Here is a 19,750-nt window from a genome sequence, read left to right as displayed (position 1 = left end):
ATGGAGGCAGTTTCATCTACTTTACATGTAATGGTGAAGTACCCTGTACGAGGAAGCGTGGGAGTATTACATGGTAGTCAAATGGTAGCCAGGCAGTGTCTAACGTCTGCCACTATTCATACAGGCCGAGGTTTGTTGGAAGGTGAAGTTCTTGGGATATCATAGCAATTAAAGGAGGTTGCTTGGGAAGTCGGCCTAGGTGAGGGTGAAGGCTCTGCCGAGCAGCTAACCAAGGTAATTATTGGGGAAGATGAAGAGAAATATTTTCAAGTCGGGTCCAAGCTGCCGGTACAGGAAAGAGAAGAGTTGATTCAATTCTTGCGGGACAATATGGATGTTTTTGCATGGACGACTTATGACGTACCAGGAATTGATCCAGAAGTTATCTGCCACCATTTGAATATTAACCCCCATGCGACGCCTAGACAAGAAATGCTCCCCTGGCGAGCATCTCAAGAACACGCCGAGGCAGTTAAAGAGGAGGTTGGTAAGCTAAAGCAAGCTGGTGCGATCAAGGAGATCTTCTATCCTGAGTGGCTGGCCAATACTGTCGTGGTAAAAAAGAAGAATGGGAAATGGAGAGTCTGTGTTGACTTTACAGATCTGAATAAGGCATGTCCCAAGGATCCTTTCCCTATACCCCGAATTGATCAATTGATGGATGCAACTGTGGGGCACCCCCGAATGAGCTTCTTGGATGCATTCCAAGGGTATCATCAAATCCCTTTGTCATTGAATGATTAGGAGAGGACGGCTTTTCGTGCCCCTAAGGGTAACTACCATTACCGAGTGATGCCCTTTGGTCTAAAGAATGCAGGGTCTACTTATCAACGAATGGTGACCAGAATGTTTGATGCGCAGTTGGGGCGTAATATGGAAGCTTATATCGATGACATGGTCATTAAGAGTAAGAGGACAGGAGATCATTTGATAGATTTGCAGGAAACCTTCTCGGTGTTAAGAAAGTATAAGTTACGCTTGAATGCATCAAAGTGTTCCTTCGGCGTGGGATCGGGAAAGTTTTTGGGGTACATGATTACTCATCGGGGAATTGAAGTTAATCCTGATCAAATTAAAGCTGTCTTAGACTTGCATCCCCCTCAGAATCCGAAAGAAGTGCAGAAGTTAGCTGGTATGATTGCAGCCTTGAACATGTTTATATCTCGGTCCGCAGATAGGTGCCGCCCATTCTATCGCCTTTTGCACAAGTGGAAGGATTTCCGGTGGACTAATGAATGCAACTTGGCCTTTGAGGACTTAAAGCAATACCTATCTAGACCACCGATATTATCAACGCCCGAGAAGGAAGAAGTGTTATATGCTTACCTAGCCATCACAAATCACTCCGTAAGTCTCGTCTTAATACGGAATGATGATGGGGTTCAGAAACCGATATATTATGTCAGCAAGTCCTTACAGGAAGTAGAACAGCGATACCTACTTTTGGAAAAAGCACTTCTAGCTGTGGTGCATACGACAAGGAAATTGCCCCATTACTTCCAAGCTCACACCGTTGTAGTACTCACACAGTTGCCTTTGCAAGCTATCATGAGGAAGTCGGATTACACGGGTCGTGTAGCAAAGTGGGGAACCAAACTGGGAGCTTATGACATCAAGTATATGCCTCGGACTGCTATCAAAGGGAAAATCCTTGCCGACTTCGTGGCCGAGTTCACGGAAGGTCAGATTAACCATGAAGGTATCATGATGACAGTAATGTCCATTGGGCTGGAAAATGTCACTCCATGGGAAGTCTACACGGATGGGGCGTCAAATCGAAAGGGAGCCGGGGTTGGAGTTGTGTTAATATCTCCCGAGAAACTAGTTATTGAAAAGTCATTGAGGTTGGGATTCCCAGCCACTAATAATGAGGCCGAGTACGAAGCTCTCCTGGTGGGCTCCCAAATGGTTAAACACTTGGGAGGAAAAGTAGTAAGGTTGTATTGTGATTCCCGATTAGTAGTAGGGCAAGTTAATGGGGAATTTGAAGCAAAAGATGAGCGAATGAAAAGATATCTCAAGCGAGTTCAAGGGGTGTTGGGTTTGTTTGAAAGTTTCAAGGTACAACAAGTCCCAAGGGGACATAACTCTCATGCTGACTCATTAGCAATGTTGGCCACTTCACTGGGTTCGGAGTTACCACGTATGGTCATGGTGGAGGATTTACTGACTTCTAGCTTGACCAACGTTTCGGCAGTACGGGTTCACAGCGTTCATGTTGGTCCAAGTTGGATGGACCCAATTGTAACTTTCTTGCAGCACGGAATACTACCTGAAGATAGAACAGTTGCCGAGAAGGTACGAAGAAGCGCTCCCCGTTATTGGCTATCAGAGGAGAAAAAACTCTATAGACGTTCCTACACAGGGCCGTATCTGCTCTGCGTACATCCTGAAGCCGTGGAACCTCTGCTGGAGGAGTTGCATGAAGGTGTGTGTGGGAGTCATACTGGAGGAAGATCACTAGCTCATAGAGCCATGACCCAAGGGTATTGGTGGCCAAGCATGCAGAGAACCTCTCAAGATTATGCCAAGAAATGTGATCAGTGTCAAAGGTTTGCGCCTAGCATACATCAACCAGGAGGTAACTTAAACCCGTTATCCAGCCCGTGGCCCTTTGCTAAGTGGGGTTTAGATATCGTCGGACCATTTCCTCGGGCACCAGGTAATAGGAGATGGCTCATTGTCGGCACAGATTATTTTACGAAGTGGGTGGAGGCCGAGCCATTAGCCAATATTAGGGATGTGGATGCGAGGAAATTCATCTGGAAAAATATCATAACTCGCTTGAGTCCCTCATACTTTGATTTCGATAATGGGCTCCAATTTGATAGCAAGGCTTTCCGAAGGCATCGCGCAGAAATGGGAATAAGAAATGGATATTCAACACCGTCCTATCCTCAAGGAAATGGTCAGGCCGAAGCAACAAATAAAGTCATCTTGGCAGGTTTGAAGAAACGTTTGGACGATGCCAAAGGAGGCTGGGTAGAAGAATTGCCTCATGTGCTATGGGCTTATCACACTACACCCCGAAGATCGACAGGCGAGACTCCCTTTTCAATGACGTATGGAATGGAAGCTGTAATACCATTAGAGTCGGGCTTTCCCACTCTGAAGTCCGACCAGTATAACGAAGTGAGCAATCATGAGAAGATATATGATTGTTTGAATACTATTGAGGAAAGGAGAGAAGTGGCCAGTGTGAAAATGGGCAGTTATCAGCAAAAGCTCAAGCGGGCGTACGACGAGGGAGTTAGATCCAGACCCTTGGTACCAGGTGATTTGGTGCTAAGAAAAGTAGTGGGGGTAGCAAGAAATCCGGCTTGGGGAAAGTTGGGTCCTAATTGGGAGGGGCCATATAGAATCACCTCAGTAGCAGGAATAGGGGCTTACCGTTTGGAAGATCTGGATGGAGGGGTGGTTCCTCGCCCTTGGAATGTAAATAACTTACGACGTTATTATTATTAAGAAAAGAGTTTCCTTTTGTGCTAAAGATGTGTGTGCATGGTTCCCATTTGTATCAATTCTGCATCAACAAAAATACAAGTGTTAAACTGACCTTAGTGCTTGTTCGGCTCCTCGGGCCACAAGTCTAAGAGAAATTAATCACTTGCAAAAATACAAGTGTTAAACTGACCTTAGTGCTTGTTCGACTCCTCGGGCCACAAGTCTAAGAGAAATTAATCACTTGCAAAAAACCTAAGTGTTAAACTGACCTTAGTGCTTGTTCGGCTCCTCGGGCCACAAGTCTAAGAGAAATTAATCACTTGCAAAAAATATAAGTGTTAAACTGACCTTAGTGCTTGTTCGGCTCCTCGGGCCACAAGTCTAAGAGAAATTAATCACTTGCAAAAAACCTAAGTGTTAAACTGACCTTAGTGCTTGTTCGGCTCCTCGGGCCACAAGTCTAAGAGAAATTAATCACTTGCAAAAAATACAAGTGTTAAACTGACCTTAGTGCTTGTTCGGCTCCTCGGGCCACAAGTCTAAGAGAAATTAATCACTTGCAAAAAACCTAAGTGTTAAACTGACCTTAGTGCTTGTTCGGCTCCTCGGGCCACAAGTCTAAGAGAAATTAATCACTTGCAAAGACACAAGTGTTAAGCTGTCCTTAGCTCTTGTTCGGCTTCTCGGACCACCAGTCTAAAAAATTAAGCGCTTGCGAAAACATAAGTGCTAAACTGACTCTCGTTCTTTTTTGGTTACTCGGATCATAACACAGGAATTATAAATCCAACAAGATCACGGCTAAAGAATCTCAAACATCTAAAGCAGTAGCATAAATAAATCATTAAGTCTCGTGGCTCGTTATCATATTGGATTTCATGCCTTCTCGCTCAAACATCAAAAGGTTGAGTAATGAAGGTATGGAACTTAGGTTAAGCTTTTCGCGTTTCTTAAAATCACAAGTATAACGAACAAATTAAAGTAATATTATTTTTTTTTTTTAAGTTTCTGAATGCGTATAAGTGACAGGGGGATGGTAGCGTATTAAAATAAGACTTATGTATGAAACAAAAGAGAAGAACTAAATATTAATTTCTTAACAAATACCCGTTACAAAATTGGGGCAATCATGTAGCCCCTTACATCCGTTAAAAAAAAAAAAGAAGTAAGGAAACAACAAAAGGAGGATGATAGAATGACTAGGCAACAGGCTGCTTGTCCTTCCTTTTCTCTGGTTCTTTATCTTTTTTCTTCTTTTTTGGCTCTTCAGCCACATCACCCTCAACTACCCCTTCCACGGATTGAGCTGGGGGAGAAGGGGCCTTTTCGAGGCTGCCGCATCGAAGGATCGGAACGGAATGTGCTCAGCTGGTTCACTTGGTGGCATGGGGGGATCAGGGGCAAGCCGTAATGCTGTAGGATAGTAAACACTATCTGGAGTTCGAAGTTCAGCATCGGCAGCTACCCCAGCAGCGTCCAAGGCATGACCCCATACCTCCAAGCAAAACGCCCTAGCAACACCTTTGAGTTGGGCGGCCAAGCTATCCGAAGCCTTTTTCATTCCTGCATCGTATGCTGCTTGTTCCGCTACGGCCTGTTCCTGCTCCTTGGCGGCCGATTTCTTGCGTTTGCTTAAGCTCAACGACGTAAGAGCGAGTCTACTTTGAGCTTGTTTTTGAGCCTCAAGAGCAAGGTTTGCTTGTGACTCGTAGCTTTTCGTGCCGACTCAGCATTCTTGTGAGCCTTTTCTACCTCGGACAGGTGAGTGAGGGTCTCTTTCAAGTTCAACTCAGCTTCTTTTTGTGCCCTCACTGCCGCCTCGGCATTCTGATCAGCTTTTCGGGCAAGATCCAGTGAGTGATCTACCCATTCCTCAGCCATAAATGAAGCTTGGACCGCCTATGATGTATTCGAGTAAAACAAAAAGAAAGAGTTAGTCATAATGAAGAGTTAAACTCATGTATAAACTGTGCAAAGGCTTAAAAAAAAATACCTTGGCTAAGTCCTGCTTCAAAGACAAGAAAACCTCCCTCTTACGGAAGGATCGTAATTCTGCCATATCCTCTGGAAGGCATAGAGCCTTCTCTAGACACTCGGCCACCAGGCTCGAGCTTCCCTTCTTGGGGTCCCTCAGGTTCGCGTCATCCATAACAGGGCTGCCCGAACTGAGAGTGAAGTTGGGTCGCCAGGCTGACGCCTTCTTTGTAGGCTCACTGGGGTCCTTAGACGAACCAGTAGGAGCAATTTTCTTGGAAAGGGCTTTCGCAGCCCTGGTATCTTTAACGGAAGGGTCGAGATTCTCCCCTTCTTCGATTTCTATCACATGCTTGCTACTTTGGCCCCTTTTCCGTTTCTTATCCGTCGCCTCCGAGGAAAGTGCACGGGTAGTGGCTGGAGTGATCGGACGAGGTGGGACCGGAACCGCCGGTGAAGAGTCGGCCGCGTGCGCCGCCGCAAAGAAGGCCAACAAGTCGGGCTCCTTCTCTTGAAAACCCATTTCGCCGGTTGACGGATTGAGCCGGAAGGAGCGTCCGGACGGTAGAACACCTCAAAATCCTTCTCGGTCACCTCGGGAGGATTTGGCTCGGCGTATCAACTCTTTCCTGGCCACAAGGTTAGTAGCCTGGTCCAAGGGAGGACAAAGTAACTGGGCCGCAAGAGGGGCTGGAAGCTGTGCGTCTTGAGTTCCTGCAGGAGGAGGTGCGAGCAGTAGGAATCCAGGGGCCGCAACGTCAATCCGAGCTAAGCGTAGATCTCTTGCTTTGATTACGTTCTTCGGGCTTTGGAAACGTTTAGTGGATGGTGTGTACCCGAGGATAATGTGGGCTGCTCGGAGTTGTCCGTCCCGTGGACAACATCTCGACCGAAGAATCCGGTTTATAGATCACTGATTTACAGCAGAGAAATTCGGAGCAGTATGGACATCGTCTGCAATAAGGAATGAACGGGTTAGAATGAATAAGTTAAGCAAAGCAGAACATATGAAAATTTTGGTCATTCCTAAGTGCCGAGGCTCTTCGGGAGTACTACCCGGCGTCCCTTCTCGGGTGTATGTAAGCCATCATGCCGTTGCCCAAGACGACAAGGTAATCTTCGTCCATCCCTTTACTCGAATCGTAAAAGGAGATCAACCTAACGGAAGGAAATCTACATTTCATGTAGTATTTAGTCCTATCCCCTTTTTGGTGCTTGTACACCCGCTTACATCTTGCCATGTCAAATTGGTCCCCATCTTTCGGTTAAGCGCGTCTACGCATCCTAAGATTCTAAGGACGTTTGGGGAACATTGTGAGGGGGTAAGCCTGTAGTTTATTAAAAAATCTCTGGTTACCCTACCCATAGGAATTTCAATGCCCCCCTTGATGAAAGCAATCATTGGACTTAAAAAGGACTCAGGGGGGCGAGTTGCGAGTGGAATTTCTTCTTCCTCACAATACGTGATGTTTACGTCATCCGGGGATCCTATACGCTTTTAAAGGCAGCCTTTGCCTCATCCGTGTTTACTAGCTTAGCGTACCTACCCATTAATCCCCGCGGTAAGAGAAAAGAAGCAAGCAAATAGAGAGAAATGAAAGGAAAAGGAACACACCTCTGAAGATCGCTTAAAGATGGTCCTCGGGAGCTCACTCTTCTTTCAATCCTTCAAAATGCCAAAATGAGCCACATCCAGCCAAAGGGTATGCTTTTATAGGGGAGGGGTAAAAGAAATAAGAGCGGTAACTTTCCCGCTCATAATTGAAAGCGGGATCTGAACCGTACATTACCCATCCAGCCGTAGAACGTGCGCGGGAAAAAGAAACGCCAGGTTCCATAAATGCTCCATCGTGGGATACGAGGCGCCAGACGCGGGTCATGGGGCAGCGAAAAGACGGCTATACGTGTGAAAACAAAGGGAAGGTAAAAAGCGTGTGTAAGGTGTTAAAACTTGGTTATTAATTAATCATTAATAACTCAAGTGTTAAAGGGGCTATTGTGAGGTTCCGAGGACCCAAGAACCCGAAGACCCGAAGAAGGGAAGGTCGACATGCAGTAGGTAAGATAGAGCAAAGGAGTAAGGGAAGTTACCTGAAAATACCCGAAGATGATGTGGCATGGGCATTGCTGACATAAGGGTTACACCTATCCGAAGGTGGTAGGCTAATTTAGAGGGATGCATTAAATGCCCAGCAACAACCATTCTGGCCGCATTAATTGGAAGATACCAGTTCAATCCGTTGCATTAATGTGGATATGACCTGAACAGTGTTGAACGCAAAGTTAGAACTCTGCTCCATTACCGACGGATATGACCTGAACAGTGTTGAACGCAAAGTTAGAACTCTGCTCCATTACCGACGGACAGGTGTCAGAGGGAAAAACATAGTAGATTGTGAGGTGTAGGGCCATGATGAAAGGAGCAAATAGTATAAATAAGAGTCGGGACACTATAGAGAGGGGATTTTTGTTGTTGAACCCTCTCTACCAAATGTATTGTATGAGGACCTTAAGTGAATAAAGAAGCAGCAACGTTTTTACTCGTCCAAAAAAGGCAAATATGTTCCTTGTTTTTTTTTTTTTTTACCTACTAAGTTATATATCAATGCTATTGGTTTTTATCCCGAGAAACGAAAAAGAAAAAAAAATGCAATAGGTTTTTTTTTTTTTTTAAACATTCTTCAAGTTGCTGATTTACAAATCATTTTTCCATTAAAAGTTTCTATGGAGAGCATGTAAGGAACCTATTTCAGTAAAAAAGAATTTGGGTCGGTGTAGAGTTCTTTTGAGGACATGTGTGACAACTGTAAATAATCTTCGGAGGTTGTTTTACATTCAATTTGGCCTTGCCCAGACCTCACGCCTATTTAGATTTTGGATATAGCTTCACTCAAATTAATAATGCTAAATTGGGAAGAAAAAACAACTTTTTATTCTAAACTTCATGATTGGTTGTGACTTTGCAACAATTTTTTTTTTTTTTTAAATTGAAATATATTTACTAATGTATTTGTGAACAATCAGTGAAGGATTCATTTTACTTTGGATAAGTTCTGACCAAGTACAACTTTGGGTAAGTTCTAATTGAAATGAGAGTGAAATTATAGTTGTTTTTGCCTTTTACTCTTTCTTTTCTTTTGGTTTATGGTGTTTGGCAGCTACTGAATTGGCCATTGTATTCAAACTAGTCATTTTTTTGTAAACTTTTTTCCTCGTATGAGTATACTTCTATCTTTACGGTCAAGAAAGATGATAGGCCAAAAATGTATTGACCTATTTGGTAAATTAATTAATTAATTACCTAAGTTAATTTAATTTGCAATAGCGTGGTAGCATAAACAAATCACCAAATAAACTAAATGCAGCGGAAAATAAATTTGACACGGAGATTTGTTTACGAATGGAGAAAACCTCCGAGGCAAAACCCCACCGGGTGAATTTAAGGTCACTACTTCCGAAAATTCACTATTATCAATCACAAGCGGTTACAAGTAAAATGAATCCTAGTACCTAATACCAACTTACAGTTGAACCCTTATTTCAATACCCAATTGGACTTGTATTATAACGCCAATACGTGACTAATTAATGATGCACGGATCCCAGTACGTGACTAACACACCAACTTGAAGAAGATGTTAGCTGCAAAGTTCTTCCGTTCATCAACATGAAGATCAAGAAACTCCTTGGTCACAAAACCCTTGGCGCAAAGATGCAGTAACTTCTATAAAGAAAATGATGAACTAGAGTAATTTCTGTCTTCGATCACAATATGCGTGCAACAACCAGTGCAACAACCTTGAGACGGGCCTTAAATTTAATCTTTATATATGTCTAGGGTTGTGAGAAAAGAAACCCTACACAAATATTCAAGGATATGCGTGTAATCAAATCTAAAAATTCGGATTTCGTAATTCTTGACAGATACAGCTTTTGTCGAGCTTCAACATTAATCCTCGATAGAAATGATTCTATTGAGACATCTATCGAGATTTAATGAACAGAACTTCTTCACTTGTTTCTTGGTCAGACTTGCATGACTTTAATACTTGACTTAAATAACATGTTTCTTGAAGTCTTAAACCATCTTAGATCTACCTAATTACAAGTAAAGTGCATTTTGTCAAAGGATTAGTCAATTACATCAAATATGTTTCTAACAAAAGAAATGAAAAACAATTTTTTTTTTTTTAGAAGAATGACCTCGAAACTTTATTGAAAGAAAAGTTAGCCATAATCGGCTGCAAGAACATCATGAAGGTGGGAGAGAATATGCTCCATCCATACCGATAGAAATCTAACATGTTTAGCATATTTAGCTAAGTTGTGAGCTATAGTATTACCTACTTTACTAGTATGAAAAAAGAAGTACGATTGAAAGCCGATATGGTAGGTTGCATTGCTGCAAGATGTATAAAGGATGCCAGAGACTCCTCTTCGCTGTTGAGAGCATTAATAACCACCATAGGATCTCCCTCAAGAATTAAGGAAGAGAGACCAAGGTCATGAAAAAAAAAAAAAGAAGATGCCTTAAACTTTCGCCATAGCTTCAACATCATCAGATGTGCAAGGGAGAGGGACTTTCTTGAAGAGGGATGCATGAATTAACCCTTGGTTGTCCCAAAGTACAACACCCAAGCCTATCTATTTTGAAGCTTTGAACACTGCTCCATCAAAATTAACTTTAAATAAGGGGGCTGGAGGAGTTTAGGGTTTAGGGTTTATCAAGTCTGATTAGGAGATTGGGTAGAAGCATGAATCGATGCCTTGTGGGAGTTACATTAAAAACTTTCTAGAATTTGGGTAGGTAAAGGAATAACTTGAGATATCGGTTAATCCTTTGAGCTTGTCCTAAGTTGGGTTCTATGGTACTAGATAGATCAAACTAGCATAGATCTTCTCCATCCTTCTTAATATAACTATCATGATCAGATCCAAGAAGCTAGTGAAAGTTTTATTTTGCTGAAATAACCATGTTGGAGAAGAATTCCCGCTCTGTTTGTTTCGCTGAAAAACCTTCAATAAAAATAGTTTTTTACGTTTTCCAATGTTTGGTAACATAAAAAAAAAAATTGGTCAACGGAAAACTATCTTTAGTCAACGGAAAACTCTTTTAAAAATAAGGCTTATTTTCTATAGGTTGTTTTCTAAAAAAAATTGGAAAACAATCTGTCTCTCACTTGGCACATAACTCCTATAAATATTATCTTCTTTTGACTCAAGAAACAATATTTTCTTTCGCTTATTCAGCCTTTCTCACAATAAAATCTCTCATTTCTTCTATTCCCTTTTTTTTTTTTTCTCTCTTCTTACACCCTCACTATCACCCCCTCTGTCCTCTTCTCTTCCCACAGATTTCTCTCTCTATCTACCTCTCTTTTCTTTTCTTTTTTCTCCCTATTTCTTCTCCCCTCTATAACATTGTTCTTTAATAAGTCTTTTTTGTTTTTCTCCTCACAGATCCGTCAACAGTTCTATAACAATTTTTGGTATTTATCAAACTATTTGTACATGATTAGTTTGCCAATAAAACTATTTGGCCTATGTGGCATTTTGAACTATTTAAAATGGAACTTATGGGTATAATGGTTATTTTTCTCTTGATTTGTACCACTACAGTGTACTTCTAGTGTACTTTTTTTTTTTTTTTTTCTAATAAAATTTCTTACGTTACTTATCAAAAATATTGTTCATATATGAAGAGAGTGAAATTGAAGTAGACGGCCAGAATTTACGAAGACCTACCTAGTTTACGGACAAAAAAGATGCGGCGACAATGACGCATCGAAGGTGGACGGATGATCTGGGGAGAACGGATCACCTTCAGTGAATGGATAATGGTTCGGACGGCTATTGAGGTTGACGGTGGCAAAAAGCCACTTGGTAATGACATGGCTTATTTGGCTCCCAAGAAACTTCAAACGGCAATAACTTGTGCTCTACAATTAACCCTAGTTAGTAGAACCTTTATATGGAAATGGTCCCTTAAATTACGCACATTTATGAGGATTTTCTCTACAAGGAAATATTCCTCTTCACCAAGGTACCAAGGTCGGTTCCCCACTACTATAAAAGGCCAAAACCTTTAGAAAACGAGGTACGCATAATTCATCCCAGCTCTGGCACTCTAGAGTTGTGAAAATTTTTTGACTTAACATTCGGAGGGTATTTGGCCGGTACCACACCGGTACTCTCTTGAGATCTTCTTTTTCGGTGTTGTGCATGTGTTGTTTCGGCACGTAAGGGCTGTGCAGCTTACTGACGATTTTTGGCATCATCAGTTAATGTTGTCTATAGGAAGGCGAACGTAAGAGAGCCATGTTGCTGCTTCCCAGACAAAGAGTTGCATGGTGCTTACTCACTTGATGGCAACCAATAACAACCAAGGAGACGAACCACGTACCGTGACCCTTGAGAGATAGGTTCAGACACTCTTTGCGGTGGTTGAACGTCTCACCAAGCAGAGTAGCTACGCCAAAGGGACGATAGGCACGTAATCAAGAAGAAGAGCAAGAGGGCGACAGCCTTCCGTGTGCCAATGGTAGACAAGATAGGGAAGGACCAAAAGGCAGCAATGCTATGAGTAGGCCGACGACCACAGATATCGCCCCACCAAACTTGGTCGCGGATATGCAGATGATGAGGGAATAGATAGACCTCATGATGAACGCCCTTAGGGGACGAGTATCAAGTGATCTCGACGAACTGGTGCACCGGACAGATTTGCCCTTCACTGCGCCTGTTACTTCATTCCCTCTCCTACTGAAATTTCGCATGCCGCAAGTAGAAGCCTACGATAGGTCAAGGGACCCTTTGGACCACTTGGAGAACTTCAAAACCTTAATGCACTTGTAAGGTGTGGCGGATGAGATCATGTGCAGGGCTTTTCCCACTACATTGAGGGGACTTGCAAGAGTTTGGTTCAGCAGATTGATGTCGAACTCCATCAGTACCTTCAAGGAATTGAGCGCCCAATTCACCTCGCAATTTATCAGGGGACATAGGTACAAGAAGTTGATCGCATGCCTGATGAACATCAAGCAATGGGAGGATGAGACGCTCAGATCTTACATCACCCGTTTCAACAGAGAGGCACTCTCAATTGATGAAGCTGACGACAAAATACTCGTGGCCACGTTCACCAATGGGTTATGGAAGGGGAAGTTTTTGTTTTCCCTTTATAAGAATGACCTGAAGACAATGTTGGATGTACTTTACAGGGCTATGAAATACATGAATGCGGAAGACGCGCTGCTTGCACAGGAGGAGAAGCCTAGGAAGAGAGAGAGGCCAGAAGAAACACGACAGGAAAGGGGACGAAAGGCCACGAGGATGGAAGACAGGCGAGAGGATAGACGCTCCAAGCCCCCTACAGGAAGATTTGCAAACTTCACCCCACTTAACGTCCCCATCGATTAAGTGCTCATGCTGATCAAAGACGAAGGATCCCTGACGTTCCCTGGCAAGCTGAAGGGTGACCCTAACAAGAGGTTTAGAGACAAGTATTGTCGCTTCCATCGAGTCTATGGCCACGATATGTCCGAATGCTATGAATTGAAGCAACAGATCGAAGCCCTGATCATATAGGGAAAGTTGCAAAGGTTTGTAAGTAAGGAGAAGACGAACCAACCTCAAGAGCCGGTCCCCCGGAGGGAAAATAAGCGTCCTAAACCACACATTAAGGACATAAGGAAGATCGTGGGGGGCACAACGATGTCTTTTTCAACACAGAAGGCGCACAAAGACCTACCTTTGGATGGTTCAGCACATCCAGTTGATAGGTTTGGTCCTGAAGATGGCGCGAATAGAAAACCTAATAATCGGGCTCTCAGAGGAAGACACTCGACACCTCCACCATCCACACGACGACACTCCTGTCGTAAGCATACAGATCAAGGACTAAAACACTCACAGGGTCTTGGTAGACAACAAAAGCTCGGTCGATATACTATACTACCCGACTTTCTAGTAGATGAGTATTGGGAGAGAATGATTGGATCCAACTAACGCACCTCTCGTTGGATTTGGGGGGACGAGAGTGTACCCGCTCGGCGTAGTCACGTTATTTGTAACCATTGGCAATTATCCTCAACAGATCACTAGGTTCGTTACATTCTTGGTTGTGGACTGTTCATCAGCTTACAACGCCATCCTGGGCTGCCCAACCTTTAATTCATGGAAGGTCGTAACATCAATTTACCACTTAATGATGAAGTTTCCCACTGAGTATGGGGTAGGAGAAGTGCGAGGAGATCAAGTAGCGGTCCGCGAATGTTACATCGCTATGCTAGAAATGAACGACCATGTATCCACAATGTGCATTGGAAAATGTCGAACGGTAGCAGAGCCATTAAAGAGGTTGGAAGAAGTGCTCCTCGACGACTCAAAACCCGAATGGACGACAAAAATTGGTACTCTTGCTAGCCTGCCAGTCCGTCAAGCCCTAGTATCATTCTTAAGGGAGAACCAGGATGTATTCGCCTGGAGCCACGAAGACATGCCCGGGATCGACCCATCGGTCATAGTCCATAAGCTGAACGTATCACCCTCTTTCCCTCTCATCCGTCTGGAAAAGCGGGTATTCGCTCAAGAACGAGATCGGGCTATAGCGGAGGAGGTCTGCAAGTTGCAGGAGGCAAAATTTATACAGGAAGTGTACTATCCCGACTGGCTTGCTAACATAGTGATGGTCAAAAAGGCCAACGGGAAGTGGAGGATGTGCGTAGATTTTACAGATCTGAACAGGGCGTGCCCTGAAGACAGCTACCCGCTCCCCCGCATAGTTATCTTGGTGGACTTGACGGCAAGACATCAATTGTTGAGTTTCATTGATGCGTTTTCTGGTTACAACCAGATCAAGTTAGGCGAAGCTGACCAAGAGAAGACCTCTTTCGTCACTAGCCAGGGTCTATTTTGCTATCAAGTCATGCCATTCGGACTTAAGAACGCAAGTGCCATGTACCAGAGGTTGATGGACAAGATGTTTGCGCACCAGATTGGGAGGAACGTCCAAGTATACATGGACGACATCCTAATTAAAAGCGTATGAGAGGACGGGCACCTGGACGACCTTAAGGAGACTTTCGAGGCCTTTTGGCACTATAACATGAAGTTAAATTCGAACAAGTGTGCTTTCGGAGTAACGGCAGGAAAGTTCCTGGGATTCATGGTATCCCAAAGAGGTTTTGAGGTCAACCCAGACAAGATACTTGCCATCATGGAATTGGCTACGCCAAAGACCGTTAAGGAGGTATAGAGTCTGACCGGTAAGGTCGATGCATTGAACAGGTTCATCTTGAAGGCCACGGATAAGTGCTTACCCTTCTTCCGCACACTAAAAAAGGCCTTTGAACGGACGACCGAGTGTCAGCGCCCATTCGAGGACCTGAAGGCTTACCTTTCTTCCCACCATTGCTTAGTCCATTTGAGCCCGGAGAAGAGTTATTTCTCTACCTAGTCGTCTCTTCAGTCGCTGTCAGCACAGCCTTAGTTATGGAAGAGGACGAGGTATAGAAGACGGTATACTTCACTAGCCAAGCGCTCCAAGGAGTAGAAGAAAGGTACCCCCTATAGAGAAGCTCGTTTTTGCGTTGATAACTGCAGCACAAAAGCTAAAACCATATTTCCAGTCTCACACTATTGTTGTCTTAACTGTTAAACCCCTTCGGAGAGCAATGAGCAGTCCAGGCGTAGCTGGACGGATGGCTTTATGGGCAATTGAGTTGAGTGAGTTTGACGTACAGTATCGCCCGCACACAGCCATAAAAGGGCAGGTTCTTGTTGATTTCATTGCAGAGTTCACACCCACGGACCAGTAGGGGGCAGGAGAGAATCCTCAATGGATGATCCACACGGACGGACTGATAGTCAAATAAGCATGCAGGTGGAGCTGGTGTGGTACTCCGCAGCCCGGAGGGAGATGAGGTCGAGTGCATGATCCAACTTGATTTCCCCACAACAAATAACGAGGCTGAATACAAAGCACTGATAACAGGACTGGTTCTCTCACAAGCAACAGGAGCCATGAATGTGATTGTGCATTGCGACTCCCAAGCGGTTACCAATCAGATTAACGGTGGATATGAATGTAGAGGAGAGCAGATGAAGGAGTACCTCGAACAAGTAAAGAATCAGATGCACAACCTCAATACCAAGTTCGTTCAAATCCCAAGGGAAGAGAATGAGCAAGCCGACCGTCTTGCCAAGGCAGCGTGAGCCGAACACATGTCTTTTCCCAGTCAGGTACTTTTCTTTGTTCAAGACTCACCTATGATAAACACAGTCAGTGTGTAGGAAATTGGTATTGAGAATAACTGGACGACATCAATTGCCTCCAACCTGAAGGACGGCATGTTGCCTAATGATAAGGAAGCTGCGAGGAAGTTGAAGATCTACGCTGCACGATTTGTACTGATCAAAGGTGTCTTATACAAAAGGGGTTTCTCCCGCCCATACCTGAGGTGTCTTATCCCCGAGGAAGCGGACTATGTCATGAGAGAAGTCCACGAAGGAGTATGTGGGAACCACTCAGGGTTACGATCCTTAGTTCAAAACTGATTATGGCCGAATACTACTGGCCCACCATGCAGAAGGATGCTCAAGCGTACGTCAGAACTTGCGACAAGTGTCAAAGGTTTGGTAACCTAATAAGGCAACCAACGGAGGAGCTCACCCCAATGACGGCCCAGTGGCCTTTTGCCCAATAGGGGCTGGATATCATGGGACCATTTCTTATAGCAGTCCGATAGCTGAAATTTCTAGTAGTCGGTATAGACTACTTTACCAAATAGGTAGAGGCGAAGCCCTAGCTACCATTATGGAGAAAAACGTACGCAACTTCATATAGAGGAACATCATTTGCAGGTATGGTATACCTAGAGTCCTAATCTTAGATAACAAGAAGCAGTTTGACAACAACGCATTCAGAGACTTTTGCTCACAGCTTGGTATTAAGAACCACTATTCATCGCCTACACACCCGTAGGCCAACGGACAAGTTGAGGTCACAAACCGATCCTTACTGAAAATCATCAAGACTCGGCTCAATGGGGCAAACGACATGTGGCCGGAAGAATTGCCAAGCGTACTGTGGACGTACAGGATGACAGCAAGGACACCTATAGGAGAGACATCGTTTCAGCTCGCGTATGGAAGCGAGGCGGTCATCCCAGCTAAGGTAGGACTCACAAGCTACAGAGTAATGAACCATGATGAAGGGAAAAACGATGAGGCAATGCGCCTGCAGCTTGATATGGTAGATGAAGTGAGAGCAACGGCTGAACAAAGGTTAGCACTGTACCAGAACCTTATGGCTAGACACTACAACTCCCGAGTGAAATGCAGGGACTTCCAAATAGGAGACCTCGTCTTGGGAAAAGTAACAAGCGCAACCAAAGATCCCTCTCAAGGGAAGTTGGGACCTACTTGGGAAGGACCATACAGAATAACATCATGGCATAAGAAAGGCACCTACCACCTTGAGACACTGGACGGAAAAAAGCTACGCCACCCATGGAACGCAGAGCACCTGAAGAAGTACTACCAATAGACAAAGATTGCAAGCAATGACACTCCTCGTTCTCCAATTTATTTTTAGTGTATTCCTTTTTTAGTTTTTACTATCTATAGTACTCTTTAAGCCTATGGGGCAATTTCCCCATTTTTAAGGACAATTTTTAAGAACAACTTTCACCTTTATATCTATCACAATAAGATGAGTTATTCAGAAATGAAGTGTATATTTTACTAAGTCCATAAAGTGGGCAGGTCATCCTAAATGGATGAGTTTTATTTACAAAGTCCACAAGAGTGGATGGGTTCATCCTAAATAGATAAGTTTTGTTTACAAAGTCCATAAGTGGACGGGTCATCCTAAATGGATGAGTTTTATGTACTAAGTCCACAAGAGTGGACGGGGTCATCCTAAACAGATGAGTTTTATAAAGTCCACAAGAGTAGACGGGTTCATCCTAAATGGATGAGTTTTATTTACAAAGTCCATAAAACGAACGGATCATCATAAGAAGGATGAAATTCATAAGCTGGACGGATAATCCTAAAAAGGATGAAATTCATTCAGTAAGTCCATAAACTTGACGGGTCATCCTAAGAAATTTATTCAGCAGTCCATAAACTGGACGGGTCGTTTTAAGAAGGATGAAATTCATTCAGTACGTCCATAAACTAGACGGGTCATCCTAAGGAGGATGAAATCCATTAGATCCATAAAGTAGACGAATCATCTCAAAAAGGATAGTTCGTTCACAAAATGGACGGGTAACATAAAAAGATGTAAATGGATCCACTACATATATAGGAATGGCAAGCACAATGTAGACGGGTGTATATTATAAAACACAATCAAAACATTATATAGGAATGTCTACATAAAAGCCTACAAAACGATAAGGCAACGGTTAAAATTGACAGAGATAGCGTTCACCTAAGCATTTTTAATCTAAACAATAATAAAATAAAAAACAAAAATAACTATTGTGGGGCAACGGGGGTCTCCTCCTCCTTCTTAGCATTTTTTGTGTCAGCTTTTTGAGTATCGCCGTTAATAGGGTTGTCACCAAAGAGCTCATCCATTTCTTTAGAGTCAACGGGGTGAGCAGGAGTCTGGCCCTTAGGATCTATGGTGATCTGCGAAAGGTTCAAGTCTAGGAAGGAAGCATTGACTTGACGGAGGCAATTATCGAAACCGTCAGTGAAAGATATGCCCAGTTCACTTAGAAGAGCATTGGAGTCTAGATACTCTCGTATAGCGTCAATCTTCGCTTGACGAAGGCTATACTCTTTGTCTTCAAGGGCTTTTCCTTGCGTTGCTCTGACGCCTTGAGCTTCTCCTCTTGACGAACCCCTCAGGCTTTCAGCTTCGTCAGCTCTTTCTCCGTCGTGTTCACCTTCGCACGGATATGCACTAATGTCTTCTCGTGAGAAAGGCAGCGCTCCATCAACCCCTTCATCAACAGGACCCCTTGCACCAACCACAAAAAAGAGTTAAGGAAAATGATAGACAAACATGATGGAAACATATTGGGATGGATACAAACCTGTGTAAGGTTGAATAGACCCGTCTCCCCATAGCTTCAGTGGCGTGGTTGCCCAGGTCCTCGTAGTCCTCGTCCTTGATAATGGAAGTGATTTGCTTAAGGGCATACTGAGAATTCTCACAAAGAAGGACATGAGGTTTCTCCTTGATGGGGTTTGGGCTAACCATCAAGCCCTTACCCTTCCCTATGCCAAGCTTTGGGGGGCAACTTGAACACGCTGGAAGCTTGCCCGGCAGCTAGCCCTGTCACCACCTTTTACTTCTTTGCATGACGGTCCAACTTCTCGAACGGTTACCTTTTAGTGGACGGGTGAGCCAATCCCGTCTTAAGAGGAAAGCCCCCCTCCTGCTTTTTCTTAGCAGCAGTCTGCTGCTTGATGTAAGCTCTTCTCCTGCTATCTTCCATTTCTGCATATAATTCGACGGGTAAGAGTCAAGGGAGCTGTTAAGAACACAAAGATATATATTAGACAATGGACTTACATTGGCGAATTCATGCGTTGTACCGACGGGCAGTAGTAGTGGGTTCGGGGCCATCGCAGTACCAATAGAGAGTACCTAAAGTAACCAACTTAACCCATGTTCTTTTCGAAAGCTTTGTGGTCCTGAAGATTTTCTCCAAGTAACCAAACTGCTCAGTGGTGACTTGTGGACGGTCCCAAGTTGCAAAAAGCGATAGTTAGAATGATTAAACAAATTACATAATTGAACCTAAGGAGGATGGACACCTACCAGACGGGGGCATGATATCCCAAGTCTTATCTATAGGCATATATTCCTGGTCGTCGGGGTGACACATCCAGTCATCCCTTTGGAGGAAGAAGTATCGACTCTTCCAGATCCTGTTAGAGTCCAGGGTCTCGCATACTAACCTAAGCAATGGACTCCTTGGTAGGAAACTATACATACCCCTGGATTGGACGATCTCGGATGGATGGTAGTAATGGAAGAACTCCACTGTCAATCGGCGCGCCCCGTCGGACGTAACTCCATATAAAACTTCTACACCCAAGAAGACCCTCCAGGCATTTGGGGAAATCTGGGTGACGGCCAGTCCTAAGTATTGGAGAAGACGACGATGCTCAAGGGAAATCGAAAGCCTGCTTTCAGCATCTGCTCGTACACCCCGACGTCTTCAAGGCCCCTATAGTAACATTTTTTGGACTTGAAGGGTAGACGGATGGGTATGTGGACGGGTATTTGATACTTCTCCCTAAGTGTATTAAAGTGATTTTTTTTATGGAGGATACAAAGTCGTTAACCGTCCACAAAGGGAGT

The 19,750-nt window shown here is 43.8% G+C and overlaps 1 protein-coding gene across 1 annotated transcript; it reads left to right on the top strand.

Moving 5' to 3' along the window:
• The first annotated feature begins 16,477 nt into the window (after window positions 1-16,477).
• Window positions 16,478-16,966, top strand: LOC142634732 (uncharacterized). Its single transcript, XM_075809003.1, has one exon. The coding sequence runs from the start codon at window positions 16,478-16,480 to the stop codon at window positions 16,964-16,966; it is 489 nt and encodes a 162-aa protein (XP_075665118.1).
• Window positions 16,967-19,750: the final 2,784 nt, after the last annotated feature.

This window comes from Castanea sativa, chromosome 1, assembly GCF_040712315.1.
Source record: "Castanea sativa cultivar Marrone di Chiusa Pesio chromosome 1, ASM4071231v1".
Taxonomy (NCBI): Eukaryota; Viridiplantae; Streptophyta; class Magnoliopsida; order Fagales; family Fagaceae; genus Castanea; species Castanea sativa.
Note: the sequence above shows the minus strand (reverse complement) of the source record. Positions and strands in the feature narration are given on the sequence as shown.